The following is a 20,612-nucleotide window of genomic DNA, read 5'->3' as shown; positions in this document are numbered from 1 at the left end:
CACAGCTGAACCCACGCTGCAGGCTTGAGCCTGAGCAGAAGTCAGAAATATGGGCACCTGGGTGGAGAACTTGATGCCCATTCACCTGCACGCGCGCTAAGTCACTTCAGTCGTGTCCAACTCTTTGTGATCCCGTGGACTGTAGCCCGCCAGGTCCCTCTGTCCATGGCATTCTCCAGGCAAGAACACTGGAGTGGGTAGCCATGCCCTCCTCCGGGGGATCTTCTCCACCCAGGGATCGAACCTGTGCCTCCTGCATTGGCAGGCAGGTTCTTTACCGCTAGCGCCACCTGAGACGCCCGTCCCCATTCACACGCACGTCCAAAAAGGCTCTGAAACCTACCTGTTAGTAGCCAGCTCCCTGCCGTCTGCCAGCCACTGTAGCAGGCGGGATAGCACGCGCCATGGACACTTGCAAACACTCTCTGAAGACAGAGAAGCAAGGGTCGGCTTGGAAGCAGAGAGATCTAAGTTTAAATTTCGACTCTGTCACACTTAGCTGTGTGACCTGGAGCGAGTGACTTCACTTTCTGAGTGTCCTCCACAAAAGAGCTGATATATGTCTTTTCGACTAGTTGTGAGGGTTAAGGGAAAAAATGTGTGAAGAGCTAGCACCATGTCTGAATGCCGCATTGTGGGTGTTGAAAAAGTTTAGGTTGTTTCTTTTATCATCAGGAGAATGGGAAAGAGAATTAAGATTCACTTGTGATGCTTTAGAAAGACTGCACCAGAGCAAAGCTGTGGGTTTTGAGCACCGCTTGGTGCCAGATGTGAAATCTAGTTGTGAAGGGGCTATGGGAGCCCATCTGTCTAGCCCCCTTCTGTGGCAGCAGCATCCTGGTCTGAATTCAAAGTCCCCTTTTCCCAGGCTCTGTGGCTTCCTAGGAAGCCCCATCTCTAGTGCTGGTCGGGAGAAACCTGTTTAACCAGTTCTAATGACATCTGGTCCCATCACTTCATGGGAAATAGATAGGGAAACAGTGGAAACAGTGTCAGACTTTATTTTGGGGGGCTCCAAAATCACTGCAGATGCTGATTGCAGCCAGGAAATTAAAAGAATGCTTACTCCTTGGAAGAAAAGTTATGACCAACCTAGATAGCATATTAAAAAGCAGAGACATTACTTTGCCAACCAAGGTCCGTCTAGTCAAGGCTATGGTTTTTCCCATGGTCATGTATGGATGTGAGAGTTGGACTGTGAAGAAAGCTGATCGCCAAAGAATTGATGCTTTTGAACTGTGGTGCTGGAGAAGACTCTTGAGAGTCCCTTGGACTGCAAGGAGATCCAACCAGTCCATTCTAAAGGAGATCAATCCTGGGTGTTCACTGGAAGGACTGATGCTAAAGCTGAAACTGCAATACTTTGGCCACCTCATGCGACGAGTTGACTCACTGGAAAAGACTCTGATGCTAGGAGGGATTGGGAGTGGGAGGAGACGGGGACGACAGAGAATGAGATGGCTGGATGGCATCACCAACTCGATGGACATGAGTTTGAGTGAACTCCGGGAGCTGGTGATGGACAGGGAGGCCTGGTGTGCTGTGATTCATGGGGTCGCAAAGAGTCGGACACGACTGAGCGACTGAACTGAACTGAACTGAACTGTGGGTGGGCGGGGGAGGTTTGAGAAGGTATTCAAGCATCCACTTTGACTCCTGGCCTCTGAGAGTCCCCCAGCTCTAAGACTCTGGATCATCCATCTCAGGGGTGTGTGTGTGTGGTGTGTGTGCACACATGCATGTGCTAAGTCCTGTCCAGCTCTTTGTGGCCTCATGTGAACTGTATGTAGCCCACCAGGCTCCTCTGTCCATGGGATTCTCCAGGCAAGAATATTGGAATGGGTTGCCACTTCCTCTTTCAGGGGGTCTTGCTGATACAGGGATTGAACCGCATCTCTTAGGTCTCCTGCATTAGCAGGCAGAATCTTTACCACTAGCGCCACCTGGGGCATCATCATCTGGCTCTTAGTGAGTATTAGTTCATAGCAACAGGGCACTTCCACACATTGCTCACAGGAATCCTGGAGGGTGGGGAGGGTATCTCCACTCTACAGAATTAGGAAAGAAAGACTCAAGAGAGAGAAGTTGTCTGCCTGCAGTTGAATATCAGCAGGTGGAATTCTGTCCAAGGAGATGTTGGAGACATGAAAATGTATCTGAGCAGAAAGAAAAGTGGAACATGCAAAACCATGGCATCAGGTAGAACGTGCCAGGCTCCAGCAATGGCACCTTTATATCTCTGTTACTCAGAGCCACCTCTTGGTTTTCAGGTATGACAGCTTTGGCCGTCTGACAAATGTGACCTTCCCAACCGGCCAGGTGAGCAGTTTCCGAAGTGATACAGACAGCTCAGTGCATGTCCAGGTGGAGACCTCCAGCAAGGACGACGTCACCATAACCACCAACCTGTCTGCCTCCGGTGCCTTCTATACACTGCTGCAAGGTAAGCCAGTCGGGGACTGGGACTTGGAGACAGTGGGGTGGGGAGGCCCCCTTTGAAGAAGGATGACCTGAGAAACAGGCTGCTGCTACTGCAGCTGCCCAAGAACAGAAAAGCATGACACCTGGTTTCTCACTGTATCACCACCTAATTTGCAAAACACACCAGCCTGAGCCCTGTAGAGTCTCTCCCCCAAGCTTCAGAGTAATATTTCATTGTCTCATCCCATTATCAGCAGAACAAAAGGTAGAGAATCCATTAGCTGCTAATCCAGGTGACCTCACTATTCTACCATTCCAGTGGCTCCCAGATTAAAGACTGACTCTCACTCTGGTGCCTGGCAAGGACAAAGGACAAGAATAATTACACCTAATTATGAAAGGGATTTGGGCCTTGGAGAAGGTCTCCCTGAATCTCGGGTGAGAATGCCTTGTTCCTCGTCTAGGACTCTGTGGAGAAGAGACCCTTCTCTGCATCCATCAAATAAACCCTGATAAGAGTTGATCTTTTAGCTTCAGATAAATCACAAAGAAGTAACCTTGCTGTGAATTGTTTGCCACAATTATTCTCATGGGGCGTGGTGACCCGAAGTGGAGCTGGGAGCTTTGTTGGGCTTAGTAAGCCTGAAAGAAAAGAAGGGGTCACTAGGGAAAGTGACCTGGCATACTCTCCAAAGCTTTGACACAAAGCCGTAAAAAGAGTCTTGGTCTGAGAGTCAGAGCCCCAAATTCTAGTCCTGACCCTGCCACCCCATCTTCGTGGCCCCCGAGTTTCTACTCTGGGGAAAGAAAGCAAACTAGAGCCATGTTGGGTGGTGGCCTGCAGTTCCAGGGCAAACACACTGGGCCCCTGCACCTGCTGTACCAGCTCCGGAGTGGACTGTGTGGAGTCACTCTTCTCTCATCCTCAGTTTCTGGGTCAGGGAAATGGGGCTGAATTACAAGTCCTACTTCCTAGGGTTGCTCAGACAATTTCTTCAGACAACAAACAGAGAGGGACTGGCATAGGCCAGGCACATAGTACTGCTTAGGAAGTACTTGTTGGATTAATTAACTAATTAACAGGCACTTTGATTTACTGTAAGAGAATAACCATGTATTTCCACAACCATTTTTACCCCAACTGTAGTCCTATGCCTTTAACAAAACTCAAAGAACAGTATCAGTTTTCAATCAAAGAAAGAGAAATCAAGCCCTGGAATTCCTTCTCCACCAAGCACCTTTAGCAATGTGTTGGGACAGACCCTAGGTATTTATGTACCAACTGGGTTATTTCCGAGAAAAGGTACCAGTTCCTAGCCAGCCAGGATTCTGGCTGACCAATGACAAGAGGGCAGCTGATGACACACAAACATCTTATCCTTCAAACCTGTTTTCTTCCCCATGATTAAGAATTGCCTCCTCTGCTCCATACATCTAAGGAGGCTTGCAGCATTTTTCTCAAAAGTTAACACAGGTCTTCTAATATTTAGACAGCTTTTAAAAATTCAAAAGTGACATATCTCCTCAGTTTTAAAATGTACCATCAATTTAATAACAATTTTCAGGTGGAGGGGATCAGGAGACACACTGCTCAAAATCCCTATGAGGACTTAAGACACATTCCAATTTCAGAAACATTAAAATGTGAAAAGTCCATCTCGGAATCCAGGAAAGCTGATACCTCTTTTTCCTCTTTGGTACCTCTGCCAAGCTCTCTTTCCTCATTTCGTACCAGGCTCAGATGCTCGGTTTTGCAGCCGCTTCAGTAGAGTCTTAGTCAAAAAAGCTCGTTTGGTTTCATCTTATATCTGAACTATGGGAAGAAATAAGAAGCAGCTACTAATGAGCGGCAGCCTTGGGAAGTCACAGCTCACATTAAACGGGGATCGTTTAAGATGGGGCCTCTGCAGATGCTGTTCCATCCACAGGCACCGTTAATGGACATATGTGGATTCAGCAAGGAACAGCTTTAAAAGATAAATTGACACAGGCTTTTTCACTGCTCAAAGGGAGTAAAATACAGATTGTCAGTGAATAATGCATGACAAGTTTGAGGCAGATTTTAGAATTCTGCATGTGTGGGAGAGAGACGGGAAGAAAGATGGTGGGGGGAGGGAGTGGGAGGGAGAGAGGCCAGTCTGAAGCCATCCTCACAGGGAAGGTTCAGTGAGGGTTCCCTGCAGAAACCTCTGTATCCTCATTGCCTGACACAGCCAGTGTGTATCTAGTCTGATCCAGCAAATGTTTACTGAGCACATGCAATAATAACAACGATAGCTGATGTTTTGAGCACTTACTCTGTGTGAAGTATATTTTTAGCATTTTATATTCGTCATCCTTTTTAAATCCTCACAACAACCCTCTGAGGTATGGTTAATATCTCCATTTTTCCAAATGAAGATAAGGAGGCATCAAGAGGTTAAGTGGCTTATCCAAAGTCACACAACTAGTAGGTGTTTGGACCCAGACAAATAGGCTCTAGGACACATTCTCTTAAGCGTGAATCTGCAGGCAAAGGGGCGCTGTGGAAGGGCCATGATTGGTACTAGAAAAGTTCACTCTGACAAGTATGTGAAATGGGGCAGAGAGAGGAGATGGAGGAAAGATGATGAAAGATAGACGTGACAGCGACCAGCACAGCGCCCGGCACACGCAACTAGTGATCACTGACATTTACATAACACACACCAGAGGCTCAGCACTCTTCTCAGATCTTCATGGTCATCCTCCCACTTAATCCCGAGAGGTAACAGTACAACTATTGTCCCTAATGTACAGATAACGAAACAGAGGCCTGAAAGCTTAAGGAATTTGCCCAAGGTCCTGCAGGAAGAGAGCAGCAGAGGCAGGACTCGAGTCCAGGAGGTCTGGCTCCGAAGTCTGTGCTCTCAGTCTCTGCGCTAGTGCTTTTCACTGTTCACTAGGTTATGACCAACCTAGCAGCATATTAAAGAGCAGAGACATCACTTTGCCAACAAAGGTCTGTCTAGTCAAGGCTGTGGTTTTACCCGTGGTCATGTATGGATGTGAGAGTTGGACTATGAAGAAAGCTGATCGCCGAAGAATTGCTGCTTTTGAACTGTGGTGTTGGAGAAGACTCCTGAGAGTTCCTTGGACTGCAAGGAGATCCAACCAGTCCATCCTAAAGGAGATCAGTCCTGGGTGTTCATTGGAAGGACTGATGCTAAAGCTGAAACTCCAATACTTTGGCCACCTCATGCGACAAGTTGACTCACTGGGAAAGACTCTGATGCTAGGAGGGATTGGGGGTGGGAGGAGACGGGGACGACAGAGAATGAGATGGCTGAATGGCATCAGTGACTCGATGGACATGAATTTGAGTGAACTCCGGGAGTTGGTGATGGACAGGGAGGCCTGGCGTGCTGCAGTCCATGGGGTCGCAAAGAGTCGGACACAACTGAGTGACTGAACTAAGTGTTTGAGTGTTCCTTCACTCACAGAGTGGTGAACCCCTGCACCACTCATATGCAGGACCACTGTTGAGACCTAGAAAGAGGCTAAGGGAGGGGGAGGCTTTCGTTCTAACCAGAGGAACAAGGGAAGCTTCTGGGAAGAGATGACTTTTTACACAGAGCCTTGAAGGGAGGGCTTGGGCTCGCATTTATTAAATAGAGGGGCAGTGCAGACCGAAGCAGCAGCTGACGAAGGGCGAGAGGAAGGTGACTGCAGTGAAAACCCAGGTTTTTCCATTTTTAGAAAAGAACACAGTGTGCTTTCTACAGCTGAAATTTACTTTCTCTCCAGAAGGTTTTATTAGCTAAAGATCCTAATTAAAAATCAGGTTTAAAATTTCAAAATTAAGTCTACTTTTAATTCATTGTCATAGATATACATATATGACACATATATGTATATATATGACAGTGATTTGAAACATATATTTGGCATTCTGTCACTGATTTACATATTGGAGCTATTTTTCACCTTATTGTAAAGAGTGTTGTTACCATAGTGGGAAAGTCTTAAAAATGTTCAACCCTTTGCTCTAGGACTCCTACTTTTAGGAATCTATTTTGATTAAATAACCCAAAGTGAAGACGTTGATGTATCCAAAAAGTATATTTTTAATAAATATATAATTCACATACTATTAAAGAGTATAATTCAGTGGTTTTCAGTATATGTACAAAGTTGTGCAACCAGTACCACTATCTAATCTCAGAAATTTTTTATCATCCCCAAAAGGAAACCCCATAGTCATTAGCAGTCATACCCCTTCCTCCCTTTCCCTCACTACTTTCTCGCTATAAGTTGGCCTTTTGCAGACATTGCATATATATGGACTCATTCATATAATATCAGGCCTTTTGTGCCGGACTTCTTTCACTTTAGCATAATGATTAACAGATTTTTATTTGCAGTGTTGTAATCATGCGAAAGTGGAAATAATCATAATATCTATATGAGGACCGATCAATTAAGTTCTGTTATTTCCATATAACGGCATAGCATACACTCATTATGAAAAATGTCATGAACATATTCAACAATAAAATAACAGCGATCAGTAAAAACTCTATAAGCAGCCATTTTTAACCATAAATGTATTCAGAAATATTGTGAAATCTGGGAACATATCAAAATATTTACAGTAGTTTCCTTTGGAGATTGAGCTCACAGACCTCCATATATTTTTCTCGTGTTCTTCAATGACAGTGTTTTGTTTCTGTGGTTAGAAACGTAAGCACATTTGAAGACCACACCTCTGCCTCTGCTGTACAGCTCTGTCCCTCCTCAGCCCTCCTAAACAGAGTCGCCCCCTCATCTGTCCCTCAGACCAGGTCCGGAACAGCTACTTCATCGGGGCTGACGGCTCCCTGCGGCTGCTGCTGGCCAACGGCATGGAAGTGGCCCTGCAGACGGAGCCCCACCTGCTGGCCGGGACCGTCAACCCCACCGTGGGCAAGAGGAACGTCACGCTGCCCATCGACAACGGCCTCAACCTGGTGGAGTGGCGGCAGCGCAAGGAGCAGGCGCGCGGCCAGGTCACCGTCTTCGGGCGCCGGCTTCGGGTGAGCAAGGCCTCCCAGCAGGGGTGGCTGAGTCCTGGGGGCCAGGGAAGAGGAGGGCTCTGAGAACCGGGCTCCGGTCTGGAAGCTGACACTAGGGGAGACGGCTCTCTCGGGCCTCCATTTCTTCATCCGCAAAAGGGAACACGTTAACCAAGTGCTCCTAATCAGAGTCTCATGTATTTTTCACTTGAATTGAGAAACCATCACTGGCTTGCTGTTAGTCAGTCCTGAGTTGGGTTTCCAGTTTCTGCTGTTCCTTGAGTGCATTTGGGCAAATCCATGACCTCCTAAAGCCTCAATTTCATTATCCATAAAATGGGGACGATGAAACCAATTTACAAGTTGCTGTAATGATTAGAAATAATACATAAAGTGTCTCATATGGAATCCTGATGCTGGGAAAGATTGAAGGCAGGAGGAGAAGGGGATGACAGAGGATGAGATGGTTGGATGGCATCACCGACTCAATGGACGTGGGTTTGGGTGGACTCCGGGAGTTGGTGATGGACAGGGAGGCCTGGCGTGCTGTGGTTCACAGAGTCGCAAAGAGTCAGACACGACTGAGCGACTGAACTGAACTGATGGAACCTGGCATATAAAAGTAGTCAATGATACCTATTCTAGTTGTCACTGTTACTCTTATCACACATTGCTAACATGCATGAAGACTTAGTTTAGCTCTTTGGACTCTAAGCCACATTCTCCTTCCAGGCAGAGTTATCCTTCGTTAGTGAGCAAAACAGTTCCACCGTGGTCATCACTGCCAGGGCGCTGGCTTCTGGAGTCTGGCATCTTAGAGCACTTTTCTGCGTGTGGATGCCCAGAACGAGCACTTTCGCTGCCTCACTCCCATGTCTCTGTAGTGTGGGCTCTGCCCCAGGGCCAGATTAACTAGCTCCAGTTCCCTCCAGCTTCAGAAAAGGCAGGCGATGGGGAGAGGGAAATGGAGGGCCCAGTCCTGATGTTCAGCACAGTGCCTCGCAGACTGCACACAGGTGCTCTATGCAGCCTTGCTGAGCTGCAGGGCACCCCAGGACTGGGCCACGTGTTCCTGATTCCTCAAAGCTGCAGAAACATCCTCATGCAGCCTGGCCAGGGCTGTCTTGTACTGCACCCCACCCACCCCCAGCCATTTCTCACAAAGAAAGTTCATTCCTCCTGTTTCATGTAGGAGGTAACCAGGGTCCAGAGAGAGGAGGGATTTTCCAGACTCGAATAGCTAGGCAGCAACTGGAAATACGCACACTGTCTCATGGTGCCTTTCTCATAGCAGACAGGTATGTGGCTGATTCAGTATCACACAACTGGAGCCCAGAAAACAGGGCTTCCTGTGGTCCTCAAGAATTCAACAACTATCTATGTGATGTAGGAAACAGCCTTCCACTGATTCCCCAAGGAAGGTCTAGCTGTCTTTGTTCTCTGTGGGACACTGTCTGCAGACTCACTGAGCCCCCTGAGTGAATCCTCCCGGAGTCCTTCACACACATCTGAGGCAATGGGCTAAGTAGAAGCCTTGACCCAGGTTTGATTCCTGCCTGGGGGCCATGTGTGTAGCCCTCAGCAGCTCCTCTGAGCTTCAGATTCCTCTGCAGAAACCAGATGATATTTTTCAAGCACCTAGCCCAGTGCTAGAAGACCCCAGGTGCTCAATAAAGAGCTGCCATTAGTGGTGTTAGGATTTCCTCTCTGCCGCATGAACTGGACCAGAAGTTTCCCCGCCATTAATGCGTCCCTCTCCTAGGCTGAGATGAATGACGCTCCGGTCGGGTGGCCGCCACCTCCAAGTCCTTCCAAAATAAATGGCCACCCACAGTGTCAGCTTACGGAATGAGAATGTTAGCCGGGTGCACCTCCCCATAATGCAGTTCATTTTTTATACAACTGGGAACATTTTTAATAAAGAAAGATGTAAAATAATCTCATTGCTGCCACTGCCGAGCCCAGGAAGCATTAGGCAGTTCCCCAATGAGCTGCTTAATTCAATTTTATTAATTTTGCTGCAGAGGTGTAGCTCCTCTTCACTGGGGGCCCTCCATGGGGAGAGGGGGACAACCGGCTGGGTGGTAGCACCTTCTGGGGGAGTCACAAGGGACCTCCCCAAAGAGGCTTTGTAGGACCTGCATCATCGTTGGTGGTATAGAACCTGCTTCTCCCTCTGCCCGCTCTGCAAAGAACACAGCTTCAGCCTCCAGCACCTCTGATTTTTCATGGGAATCATCTGCCATACTGTTTTTGCTTCTGCAATTGTGTTTGATTACCCCGGGAAAGCAACCTTATCATAACCAGGCCATTCACAGCTAAAGTCGTCTCAGCACCATCATTATAAATCCTGATTTTCAAGGCTTTAGAATTTGTTTGGGGAGAAGGGTGAGTGAGACACACACGTCTCTACTTCCTCTGAGAATTACCACGATCATTTGCTATCATCTAATGGTTCCAGGTTCCTCTGTCCATAGACCTTTTCAGGCAAGAATACTGGAGTGGGTTGCCATTTCCTACTCCAGGGGAATCTTCCTGACCCAGGGATTGAACTCACGTCTCCCACATTGGCAGGCGGATCCTTTACCACTGTGCCACCTGCCAGGAGCAAATGTTCCAAAACCTAGGACGGTGTTCCCCAGACAACCCTCAGCCAGAGAAGGCATCCCAGACTCACACACACACTGCCTCCCAGGGCCTCCAGGAAGAAGAAGATGCCTTGGGAGCTAACTGAGATGACCAAGAGGCCCTGATTGTGGTGGCAGAGGGCAGGAGAGACCCCAGAGGGGATGGGGAGTCCAAGGCCCCAAGAAGGACCACAGATCATATGCTAGCATGTTGCAGTGGTGAGAGTTGAATCCAGGCCCAGTCTCTCACCAGTCACGGGATCTGGAGCCTGTCGTTGACTGTGGTCTACCCGGTGTCAAACACAAGAGCAGCGCCTGGCACATAAAATATGGGGTCAGGTACTGACTTACCGGGCCCACATGGCCGCTCCCTTTTCAGGAGGGAGTTACGAAGGATCTGCCTTTCTCTCCACATCAGGAGAATCACACTAGGAAATTACATGGATCATATATGCTACTATTTACCCAGACTCTGCTTTGTGTTTATCCTCACAAGAGCCCTATGCAGTTGGCACGACTATTCCCATTTTACAGATGAGAAAAGTTGACAGAACTGACAAGTGGCAGAGCCGCAATCCAAACCCTTGTCTGTTATCACCCAAGACCTGTGCCGTCTCTACTCAGGAACTTGTCAGACCAAGTTCTCAATGTCTAGACTGACTCTGTGTCCTCCTACCCCTCCTCCAGGTTCACAACCGGAACCTCCTGTCTCTGGACTTTGACCGTGTGACACGCACGGAGAAGATCTATGACGACCACCGCAAGTTCACCCTCCGCATCCTGTACGACCAGACGGGGCGGCCCAGCCTCTGGTCACCCAGCAGCAGGCTGAACGGTGTCAACGTGACATACTCCCCAGGGGGCCACATCGCCGGCGTCCAGAGGGGCATCATGTCTGAGAGGATGGAATACGACCAGGCGGGTCGCATCACATCCAGGATCTTCGCTGATGGGAAGACATGGAGCTACACCTACTTAGAGAAGGCAGGTGTCTGTCTCCCTCCATCACTGGCCTTGCCACATAGAAGATCTTCGTTCTGCTCAACCTAAGCCCAGGCCCAGCCTGCTGACCTCGATGGGATAGATCTGACCCATGCGGTCTCCAAAAGGAAATGTTCAGGAAAATCTGCATCCTAGGGTCAGGGGCTTCCTGGGTGGAGTCTGGATGGATTATGGTGATGGTATGACAAATGGAAGCTTCTGGGGTGGGAGAATGTAAAAGTCCCACCTGATAGACGGGAGCTAGGCCCAAACACTATCTGGACTTACGGAGCAGGATTTGGAGTCTGCTCCCAGGTCTAGGGTACCTGGTGTGACCTGGTCATAGAGAACAAAGCGGAAGCCAGGGGATCAGTATTAAGCAAGAGGTGCTTAATCCTGCATGCCACGTGCTAAGGGTGGCGTTAGAAAGTCTTTCTGCTTCAAATCAGGGTTCATTTCATCCTGTTGTTGTTCATTAGCTCAGTCGTGTCCGACTTTTTGTGACTCTATGGACTGCAACACGCCATGTCCTTCACCTTCCCTGTCCTTCACCAACTCCCAGAGTTTGCTCAAACTCATGTCCATTGAGTCAATGATGCCATCCAACCATCTCATCCTCTGTTGTCCCCTTCTCCTCCTGCGTTCAATCTTTCCCAGCATCAGGGTCTTTTCATATGAGTCTCTTCTTTGCATCAAGTGGCCGAAGTATTGGAGTTTCAGCTTCAGCATCAGTCCTTCCAATGAATATTCAGGGTTGAGTTTAAAATTTGACTGGTTGGATCTTCTTGCATTCCAAGGGATTCTCAAGAGTCTCTCCAACACCACAGTTTAAAAGCATCAGTTCTTCAGCACTCAGCCTTCTTTATGATCCAACTCTCACATCCATACATGACTACTGGAAAAACTATAGCTTTGACTATACAGATCTTTGTTGGCAAAGTAATTAATGTCTCTCTCTGCTTTTTAATATGCTGTCTAGGTTTGTCATAGCTTTTCTTCCAAGGAGCAAGCATCTTTTAATTTCATGGCTGCAGTCACCATCTGCAGTGATTTTGGAGCCCAAGAAAATAAAGTGTCTCACTGTTTCCATCGTTTCCCCATCTATTTGCCATGAAGAGATGGGACCAGATGCCATGATCTTCATTTATTGAACGTTGAGTTTTAAGCCAACTTTTTCACTCTCCTGTTTTACTTTCTGCTTCATTGATTATGCTAAAGCCTTTGACTATAAGAGGCTCTTTAGTCCCTCTTTGCTTTCTGCCATTAGGGTGGTGTCATCTGCATATCTGAGGTTATTGATATTTCTCCCAGCAATCTTGATTCTGGCTTGTGCTTCATCCACCCTTGCATTTCACATGATATACTCTGCATAAAAGCAGGGTGACAAGATACAGCCTTGAAGTATTCCTTTCCCAATTTGGAACCAGTCTGTTGTTCAATGTCCAGTTCTAATTGTTGCTTCCTGACCTGCATACAGATTTCTCATGGTAAGGTGGTCTGGTATTCCCATCTCTTGAAGAATTTTGCAGTTTGTGTCAATTCATATAGTCAAAGGCTTTAGCATAATAAATAAAGCAGAAGTAGATGTTTTTCTGAAACTTTATTGCTTTTTATATGATCCAAAAGATGTTGGCAGTTTGATTTCTGGTTCCTCTCTGCCTTTTCTAAATCCAGCTTGAACATCTGGAAGTTCTCAGTTCACATAGTGTTGAAGCCTAGCTTGGAAAATTTTGAGTATTACTTTGCTAGCATGTGAAATGAGTGCAGTTGTGCAGTAGTTTGAACTTTCTTTGGCATTGTTATTCTTTGGAATTGAAATGACACTCACCTTTTCCAGTCCTGTGGCCACTGCTGAGTTTTCCAAATTTGCTGGCATATTGAGTGCAGCACTTTCACAGCATCATTTTTCAGAATTTGAAAGAGCTCAACTGAATTCCATCACCTCCACTAGCTTTGTTTATAGTAATGCTTCCTAAGGCCCATTTGACTTCACATTCTAGGATATCTGGCTCTAGGTGAGAGAACACACTATTGTGGTTATCTGGGTCATTAAGATCTCTTTTGTATAGTTCTTCTGTGTATTCTTGCCACCTCTTCTTAATATCTTCTGCTTCTGTTAGGTCTATACCATTTCTGTCCTTTATTGTGCCCATCTTTGCATGAAGTGTTCCCTTGGTATCTCTGATTTTCTTGAAGAGATCTCTAGTCTTTCCCATTCTATTGTTTTCCTCTATTTCTTTGCATTGGTCACTTAGGAAGGTTTTCTTGCTATTCTTTGGAACTCTGCATTCATTTCATCCTAGGAACTAGAAATCAGAAAAGGCCTCTAATCAAAAGTTGGTCTCAAAGAAGAGAAATGGTAATTTTGATGCCCAGATGTCTTTTGGCCTGTTACCTACTGACTTATTCATGAAACAGTCTGTATTTCATGCCACAGTTCTCATACCTAGATCCTGGCTTTGCGTTCTATACCTGGTCAGCAGTCCAGGTCCAGGCTCTGCATGATTTGTGACCTATCTCCCCTACCTGTAGCATTCACATCTGCAAGAGTATTATTTGTGGTAGTGCTAAGAGATACCCTGAAGGTCATCCAGCATGACCTGAAAATCTGAACCCAGAGGGAATGAATTTACCCAGGGCCATACAGTGAGTCCGTTATTAGAAAACAGGTTTCCCCATTCCCATCACAGCCCACCCTACCCCTGGGTGGGTGTATGACCTGTTACTACATAAACAATTATGCAAAACCTTAAATGCCCTTCTCAGACATGTCTTATCCTATAGGCCATAGGGAGTCAACAGAAGCTGTTAGCAGGCAATAGACATTATCAGGGGTTTTCCAGGTGGCACTAATGGTAAAGAATCTGCCTGCCAATACAGTTAGAGATAAGAGAAATGGGTTCAGTCCCTGGGTTGGGAAGATTCCCTGGAGGAGGGCACAGCAACCCACTCCAGTATTCTTGCCTGGAAAATCCCAAGGATAGAGGAGCCTGGCAGGCTGTAGTCCATAGGATTGCACAGTCAGACACAACTGAAGTGACTTACAGACACACACATTATCAGACTGTGTTTAATCATTCTTGCTTGGGTAGGAAGATTGAGAAGGAATCTGGAGCAAGGGAGCCAAGAGAGAGGCTGCTGCAAATATTTATACTTTAGGCCAGTTCTCCAAACCCCATCTCACACTGAAATCTTTTCTACACTCCACAAAGGGGCAAACAGACAACGCTGCTCACTATAGGCAGGCCAAGGGTGGAGAGAAGGCCTTCTCTTAGCACGTCTGTACCCCATTGCATTATCCTAGGGCACACTGGTTAGAAAGCTCTGGTTTGGGCATAACTTAGAAAAACCACCGACTTCCTTGGCCTTTCATTCTTTCCCTTTAAGTCTGGGGCTCACAGACCTCCCCTTCCTCCCCAGCACCCTCCTCTCATCTCTTGGTTTTCCTCTCCCTGCAGTCTATGGTGCTGCTCCTCCACAGCCAGAGGCAATACATCTTTGAGTTTGACAAGAACGACCGCCTCTCTTCGGTGACCATGCCCAACGTGGCTCGGCAGACACTGGAGACCATCCGCTCAGTGGGTTACTACAGGAACATCTACCAGCCCCCCGAAGGCAATGCCTCAGTCATCCAGGACTTCACTGAGGACGGGCAGCTCCTCCACACCTTCTACCTGGGCACCGGCCGCAGGGTGATATACAAGTACGGCAAGCTGTCCAAGCTGGCCGAGCTGCTGTACGACACCACCAAGGTGAGCTTCACCTACGATGAGACTGCTGGCATGCTAAAGACCATCAACCTACAGAACGAGGGCTTCACCTGCACCATCCGCTACCGTCAGATCGGGCCGCTGATCGACCGCCAGATCTTCCGCTTCACCGAGGAAGGCATGGTCAACGCCCGCTTTGACTACAACTATGACAACAGCTTCCGGGTGACCAGCATGCAGGCCGTGATCAACGAGACCCCACTGCCCATTGACCTGTATCGCTATGATGACGTGTCGGGCAAGACCGAGCAGTTCGGGAAGTTTGGTGTCATCTACTATGACATTAACCAGATCATCACCACGACGGTTATGACCCACACCAAGCACTTTGATGCCTACGGCCGGATGAAGGAAGTGCAATATGAGATCTTCCGCTCACTCATGTATTGGATGACCGTCCAGTATGATAACATGGGGCGAGTGGTGAAGAAGGAGCTGAAGGTGGGACCCTACGCCAACACCACCCGCTACTCCTATGAGTACGATGCCGACGGCCAGCTGCAGACAGTCTCCATCAATGACAAGCCACTCTGGCGATACAGCTATGACCTCAACGGGAACCTGCACTTACTGAGCCCTGGAAATAGCGCGCGGCTTACCCCACTACGGTACGACCTCCGCGACCGCATCACCAGGCTGGGCGACGTGCAGTACAAGATGGACGAGGATGGTTTCTTGAGGCAGCGGGGCAGCGATGTCTTTGAGTACAACTCAGCCGGCCTGCTCATCAAGGCCTACAACCGGGGTGGTGGCTGGAGTGTCAGGTACCGCTACGATGGCCTGGGACGACGGGTGTCCAGCAAGAGCAGCCAGAGCCACCACCTGCAGTTCTTTTATGCAGACCTGACCAACCCTACCAAGGTCACCCACCTCTACAACCACTCCAGCTCTGAGATCACATCCCTCTACTACGACCTGCAAGGGCACCTCTTCGCCATGGAGCTGAGCAGTGGAGACGAGTTTTACATAGCTTGCGACAACATTGGAACCCCTCTTGCTGTCTTCAGTGGAACGGGCTTAATGATCAAGCAGATCCTGTACACGGCCTATGGGGAGATCTACATGGACACCAACCCCAACTTCCAGATCATCATTGGCTACCATGGTGGCCTCTATGATCCACTCACCAAGCTTGTCCACATGGGCCGGCGGGATTATGACGTGCTGGCTGGTCGCTGGACTAGCCCAGACCACGAGTTGTGGAAGCACCTTAGTAGCAGCAACATCATGCCCTTTAATCTCTACATGTTTAAAAACAACAACCCCATCAGCAACTCTCAGGACATCAAGTGCTTCATGACAGGTGAGGATCAGGGCTCATTCAGAGGGCAGGGACCTCGATTGTTCTGGTCGTTAGGACCATCTTTCTTGACAAAGCCAGTATGGTATAATGGGAAACATTGACTTTCTCTTAGAGTAGCATTTTCCAAAGTATTTTTGAAGAAACACTAGTTAAGAGAAATGCTCTGTAAAAACTGGTTTTGACATCAAATCAGTTTTATAGGATAAACACAATTCCAAAATTTTCATGATCCATTTCAGCTTAGGAAAGACTCTGTGAAGTCTTGCAGCAAAGGGAACTGTTTCACATAATTTCATATAATTACCCAGTTTTTCCAACTTGTTAAACCATGAAACTCCCCTTTTTTTTTTTACCATGAAACCCTAATGTTTCACTGGATGCATACTTTGGGATGAATTTTGAGAGTTTCTCACCCAAAGATCAAGCTGGTTATGTGTCCCAGATAAGCTGAGTGAAGGTATGACCAAAAAACAAAACAAACAAAACAGAGAGAGAGAAACAAGAAATCAGCTGTCTTATTTGGGATGATGTAAACATAAAATTCAGACTTAGGAGACAGAACTAGGGAAAGATCCATTATTTCTAAGCTATGACAGTCACAAAATTACTTAACTTCCCTTGAATTCCGGTTTCCTGATCTATAAATTGAAGTTAGAATATCAACCCTGACTCTGATAAGTTAAATATGCATATTGCAAATCCTAGAGCAACTACTAAAAGGTCAAACAGAGGCATAGCTTATCAGTCAATAGTGGAGATAAAATGAAGACTGAAATAATAATCCAAAAAGGGGAGGGGATGAGGGAGCAAAAGGAACAAAGAACAGATGGACAAATGGGGGAAAAAAAAAAAAAAAAGACCTGGTAGTGAAAGGTTGTTGTTGAGCCATGAAAGACACCAAGATTCTTGGCCTCCAGAGAAGAGGAATTCAATCCGGGGCCAGTGAAGAGGCTTGATCACTCAGAGCTTTTGTGTAATAAAGCTTTATTAAAGTATAAAAGAGATAGAGAAAGCTTCTGACATAGACACCAGAAGGGAGCAGAAAGAGCGCCACCCTGCTAGTCTTTAGCCAGATGTTTCATGTATGTTGCTGCTACTGCTGCTAAGTCACTTCAGTTGTGTCCAACTCTGTGTGACCCCATAGACGGCAGCCCAGCAGGCTCCCCCGTCCCTGGGATTCTCCAGGCAAGAACACTGGAGTGGGTTGCCATTTCCTTTTCCAATGCATGAAAGTGAAAAGTGAAAGTGAAGTCGCTCAGTCTTGTCTGACTCGTAGCGACCCCATGGATTGCAGCCTACCAGGCTCCTCCGTCCAAGGGATTTTCCAGGCAAGAGTACTGGAGTGGCTTGCCATTGCCTTCTCCGTCATGTATGTTAGAAAGCTGTTAATCAGATAAGAGAGACACCTCAAGGTTGAGGGAGTTTCACTGGCCCCTCTCCCACAATATGAATTTTTAAGATAGGATGGCACAAGGTGTGTCATCCCCCAGCCATAAAACGATATGAATACTGGTTTGTTGAGCTATTATCAGACCAAGGTTTTAGAAAAGAAAAAAAAATGTAAGTCTTAGGTATAACCATTTTGAAGAAAGGCAAATTCCAAAGCAAATACATAGTTTCATTTAGCATAGCTTAAGAGAAGCATTTCCCTAAGAAAAACGCATTTGTGAGCTCAAGGTTTGAGAAAAGTTAAGTTCAGGTGGAACCAGGTGTCGTCATGGCAACACAGAATTTTAAGAGAAAAATGTCTGACACGTGCAACCTATTTCCTCCGTTTGGAGACCCCTGGCCTTCCTGCCTGTTACCCTCTCAGTAGGATGGTTGCAGGGATGAAATGAGATGTGTTTGATAATCTGCCTAGCACAGCTCACGGCTCGTGTTCATTCCTGTTCCTCTGCTATCCAATTCTAAAAGCAGGCTTTGGTCTTCACTTACTGTGAAACCAACTTGAGTGTAAAGTGCCCCAGAGGTCACTCGTGCCAGAAATGCCTCCAGCAGACTCCTCCCAGCAAGCAGCCACTGCCAGGTCAGGCCTCACAAGTCAGAGAAGCTACAGGAATTCAGGTCTGGTTAAAACCAGCCCTTTTTATAGAAGAGTATGTGTACTGGGCAAAAAGTTGGGCGTGACAACTTTCCCCCTCTTTTGTCCTGTGATACCTCCCTCCCACCCCATAATGTAAGGCCGTTTCCTTCATCCAACAAGGGTCTTCTCTGTGCAGCCACTGTTTTAGGCACTGGGGATAGAAAAGACAATCCCTGCCCCCCAGAAATTCACCCTGCACAAGGCCAGACAGACACGCGCTGTGAAGTGTGAGAGACTCGCAGTGAAGGTTTGCCGTGAGGGTCAATGAAACCATCAGGAGACGTGTCAGGAGACACGGCTGATTCTGCCCGGGGAGCCCCTGATGCGTGAGGTCCACTTACGAGTGGACTTTCACCAGGTGACGGGAAGAAGGATGATCCAGGGAGAGGGGGCCGCACATGCCAAAGTGCAGAAGGCAGCGTGTACAGCCTACATGAGTGCCCCTTAGGGACGTGGTGGCTTCCTGGGCCCCCAAATGTGGTGGCTCAGGCTGGACCTGTTTCTCCTGACAGAGGCCTAGAGGATTAGTGTTCTTTCAGACAAGAATTCCAGATGGTCCTCTAGAGAGCTGGAGTCCCAAGAGTGGGCAGGAAGAGAGGACTCAGTGGTAAGCAGGTGAGATGAAAACCTCCTTGGCACCCGTGGATGCACAGGAATATCCCAACAAAGTTTCCCATCATTCACCATGCTCAGCTTGCTGCCAGCCCTACAACACCTTAGTGGGTTGAAAGGATGTTCAACTTACATCTGTCTGGATTAAGCTTGCCCTGTGCCTCATCCTCCAGTGAGCTTCCTGTGAGATGACTTGGCAGGTTACTATAGCTGAAGAAAAAATGGTGCGAAAAACCATTTTACTACCAAAAGCCAAGATGCAACTAGTTCTCACTCAGTTCAGTTCAGTTCAGTTCACTAGACTTAACCATTTAGCTTCCGCGTAAGCTACCTGCAACCTCATTCACATCCAGCAATGACAATGATAAAAAGGGCATCTTTTTTCCAAAAATTTCTTCAAGGGTCCTGAGATAGACTCCAATATAGGGTCTTAGGGGTTCCCAAGTGGCTCAATGGTAAAGAATCTGCCTGCCAAGGCCGGAGACACAGGTTTGATCCCTGGGGCAGGAAGAGCCTTTGGAGGAGGAAATGACAACCCACTCCAGTATTCTGGCCTGGAGAATCCCATGGACAGAGGAGCCTGGTGGGCAACAGTCCATGGGGTTACAAAAGAGTCTAACACAACTTAGCAACTGAGCATGGATGCATAGGGTCTTAAGCCTGTATTGGATAGACTTTTATCACATGATATAACTTCTGAATCAACCTTCATGGCTGGGGAGATAGAATGTACTGATTGGCTTAGCCTAGGTCATTCATATGCTCCAATGAGGAACCCTTAGCTGGAGTCAGCATCCCTAAAAATACACGCATACCTCAAAAAGAAAGAAAAGGCAGAATGGGATGCTAGGAATGCAACTTTAAAATGTCCACCACTGATCCCTCATATACACCTTTGCCCTTGACCATCCCTGTTGCCTGTGAGATGGTGAGTACTGACCCCACTTACAGAGGCAGAAAGTGCAGGTCAGAGAAGAAAAGGAACCGGCCCAGGTAGAGGGGGCGAGGCTAGGCTTAGACTGCTGCAGTGTCTGACTCCAAAATCCTCATTCTTAGGTGAGTTCTCTCTGTAAAGTGCACAGCTGTGTTCATGTGAAAGGGATTGTTATTCTCCATCACTGTTCCAGGCAGCCATGCTGAGGTCTGAGACAGATGGGTGAAGAGCTATTCAATGTGAGGGAACGTCTACCTCTGATGTCATAGGAAAGAAAGGGAACATTCCCAACTCTTCAGAAGAGCACGGTAGAAAAACCAATGAATAAATCAGTTTTCAGCGTTTTTCCTAAAGGCATAACAAGAAAGTTTCCCACCTTCCATCACTTATAATTAAGGCCCAGGCCTCTTTTCAGTCCCCTGGTTTCCTGGGAATTTGCAGTACTCCTGATAGAAGCTTTCCTCTGCAACTACAAATTCAGATGCAAGTTCTAAGCCTCAGGCAAAATGGCTTTGTAGCCATTTTTTTTCCCTCTCCATTCTGTTTGTTTTAATTTCCCAAAGAACCATCTGCCATGATTCATAGAATCAGAGATACTTGGAAACTCAGTGAGTCTAGGGACTTTGGAGAAAACTGATCCAAGCGCCTCGTGTTTGAAATGAGGAAACGAAGGTCCAGGCACATGGAGGCATAGGTTTTCTTCTTCAAACACAGAAGAAACACAGAAAACTTTCTATGAGCCAGAACCACGCTGAACACTTGAAAATACAATAAATTCAATCATTTATATAACACACAGAACAGTTCCTGCTATATGATGGCCAATTCAAATGGTAACACTGTTAGTATTCTTCTCCATGACTTGGTGA

The 20,612-nt window shown here is 47.2% G+C and overlaps 1 protein-coding gene across 1 annotated transcript in view; it reads left to right on the top strand.

The window, feature by feature from the left end:
* The window catches only part of TENM4 (teneurin transmembrane protein 4), a 787,800-nt gene that overhangs the window by 756,352 nt on the left and 10,836 nt on the right, over window positions 1-20,612 (top strand). The window contains exons 27-30 of the mRNA XM_055416091.2: window positions 2,271-2,443; window positions 7,219-7,454; window positions 10,748-11,044; window positions 14,500-16,114. Of these exons, the coding sequence (XP_055272066.2) occupies window positions 2,271-2,443; window positions 7,219-7,454; window positions 10,748-11,044; window positions 14,500-16,114 (2,321 nt within the window). The remainder of the gene's footprint in view (window positions 1-2,270; window positions 2,444-7,218; window positions 7,455-10,747; window positions 11,045-14,499; window positions 16,115-20,612) is intronic.

Source organism: Moschus berezovskii, chromosome 25, assembly GCF_049115385.1.
Source record: "Moschus berezovskii isolate FMDL1 chromosome 25, NW_MosBer_1.0, whole genome shotgun sequence".
NCBI classification, from domain to species: Eukaryota; Metazoa; Chordata; class Mammalia; order Artiodactyla; family Moschidae; genus Moschus; species Moschus berezovskii.
The sequence above is the reverse complement of the archived record's forward strand: the minus strand, read 5'-3'. Positions and strand labels throughout refer to the sequence as shown.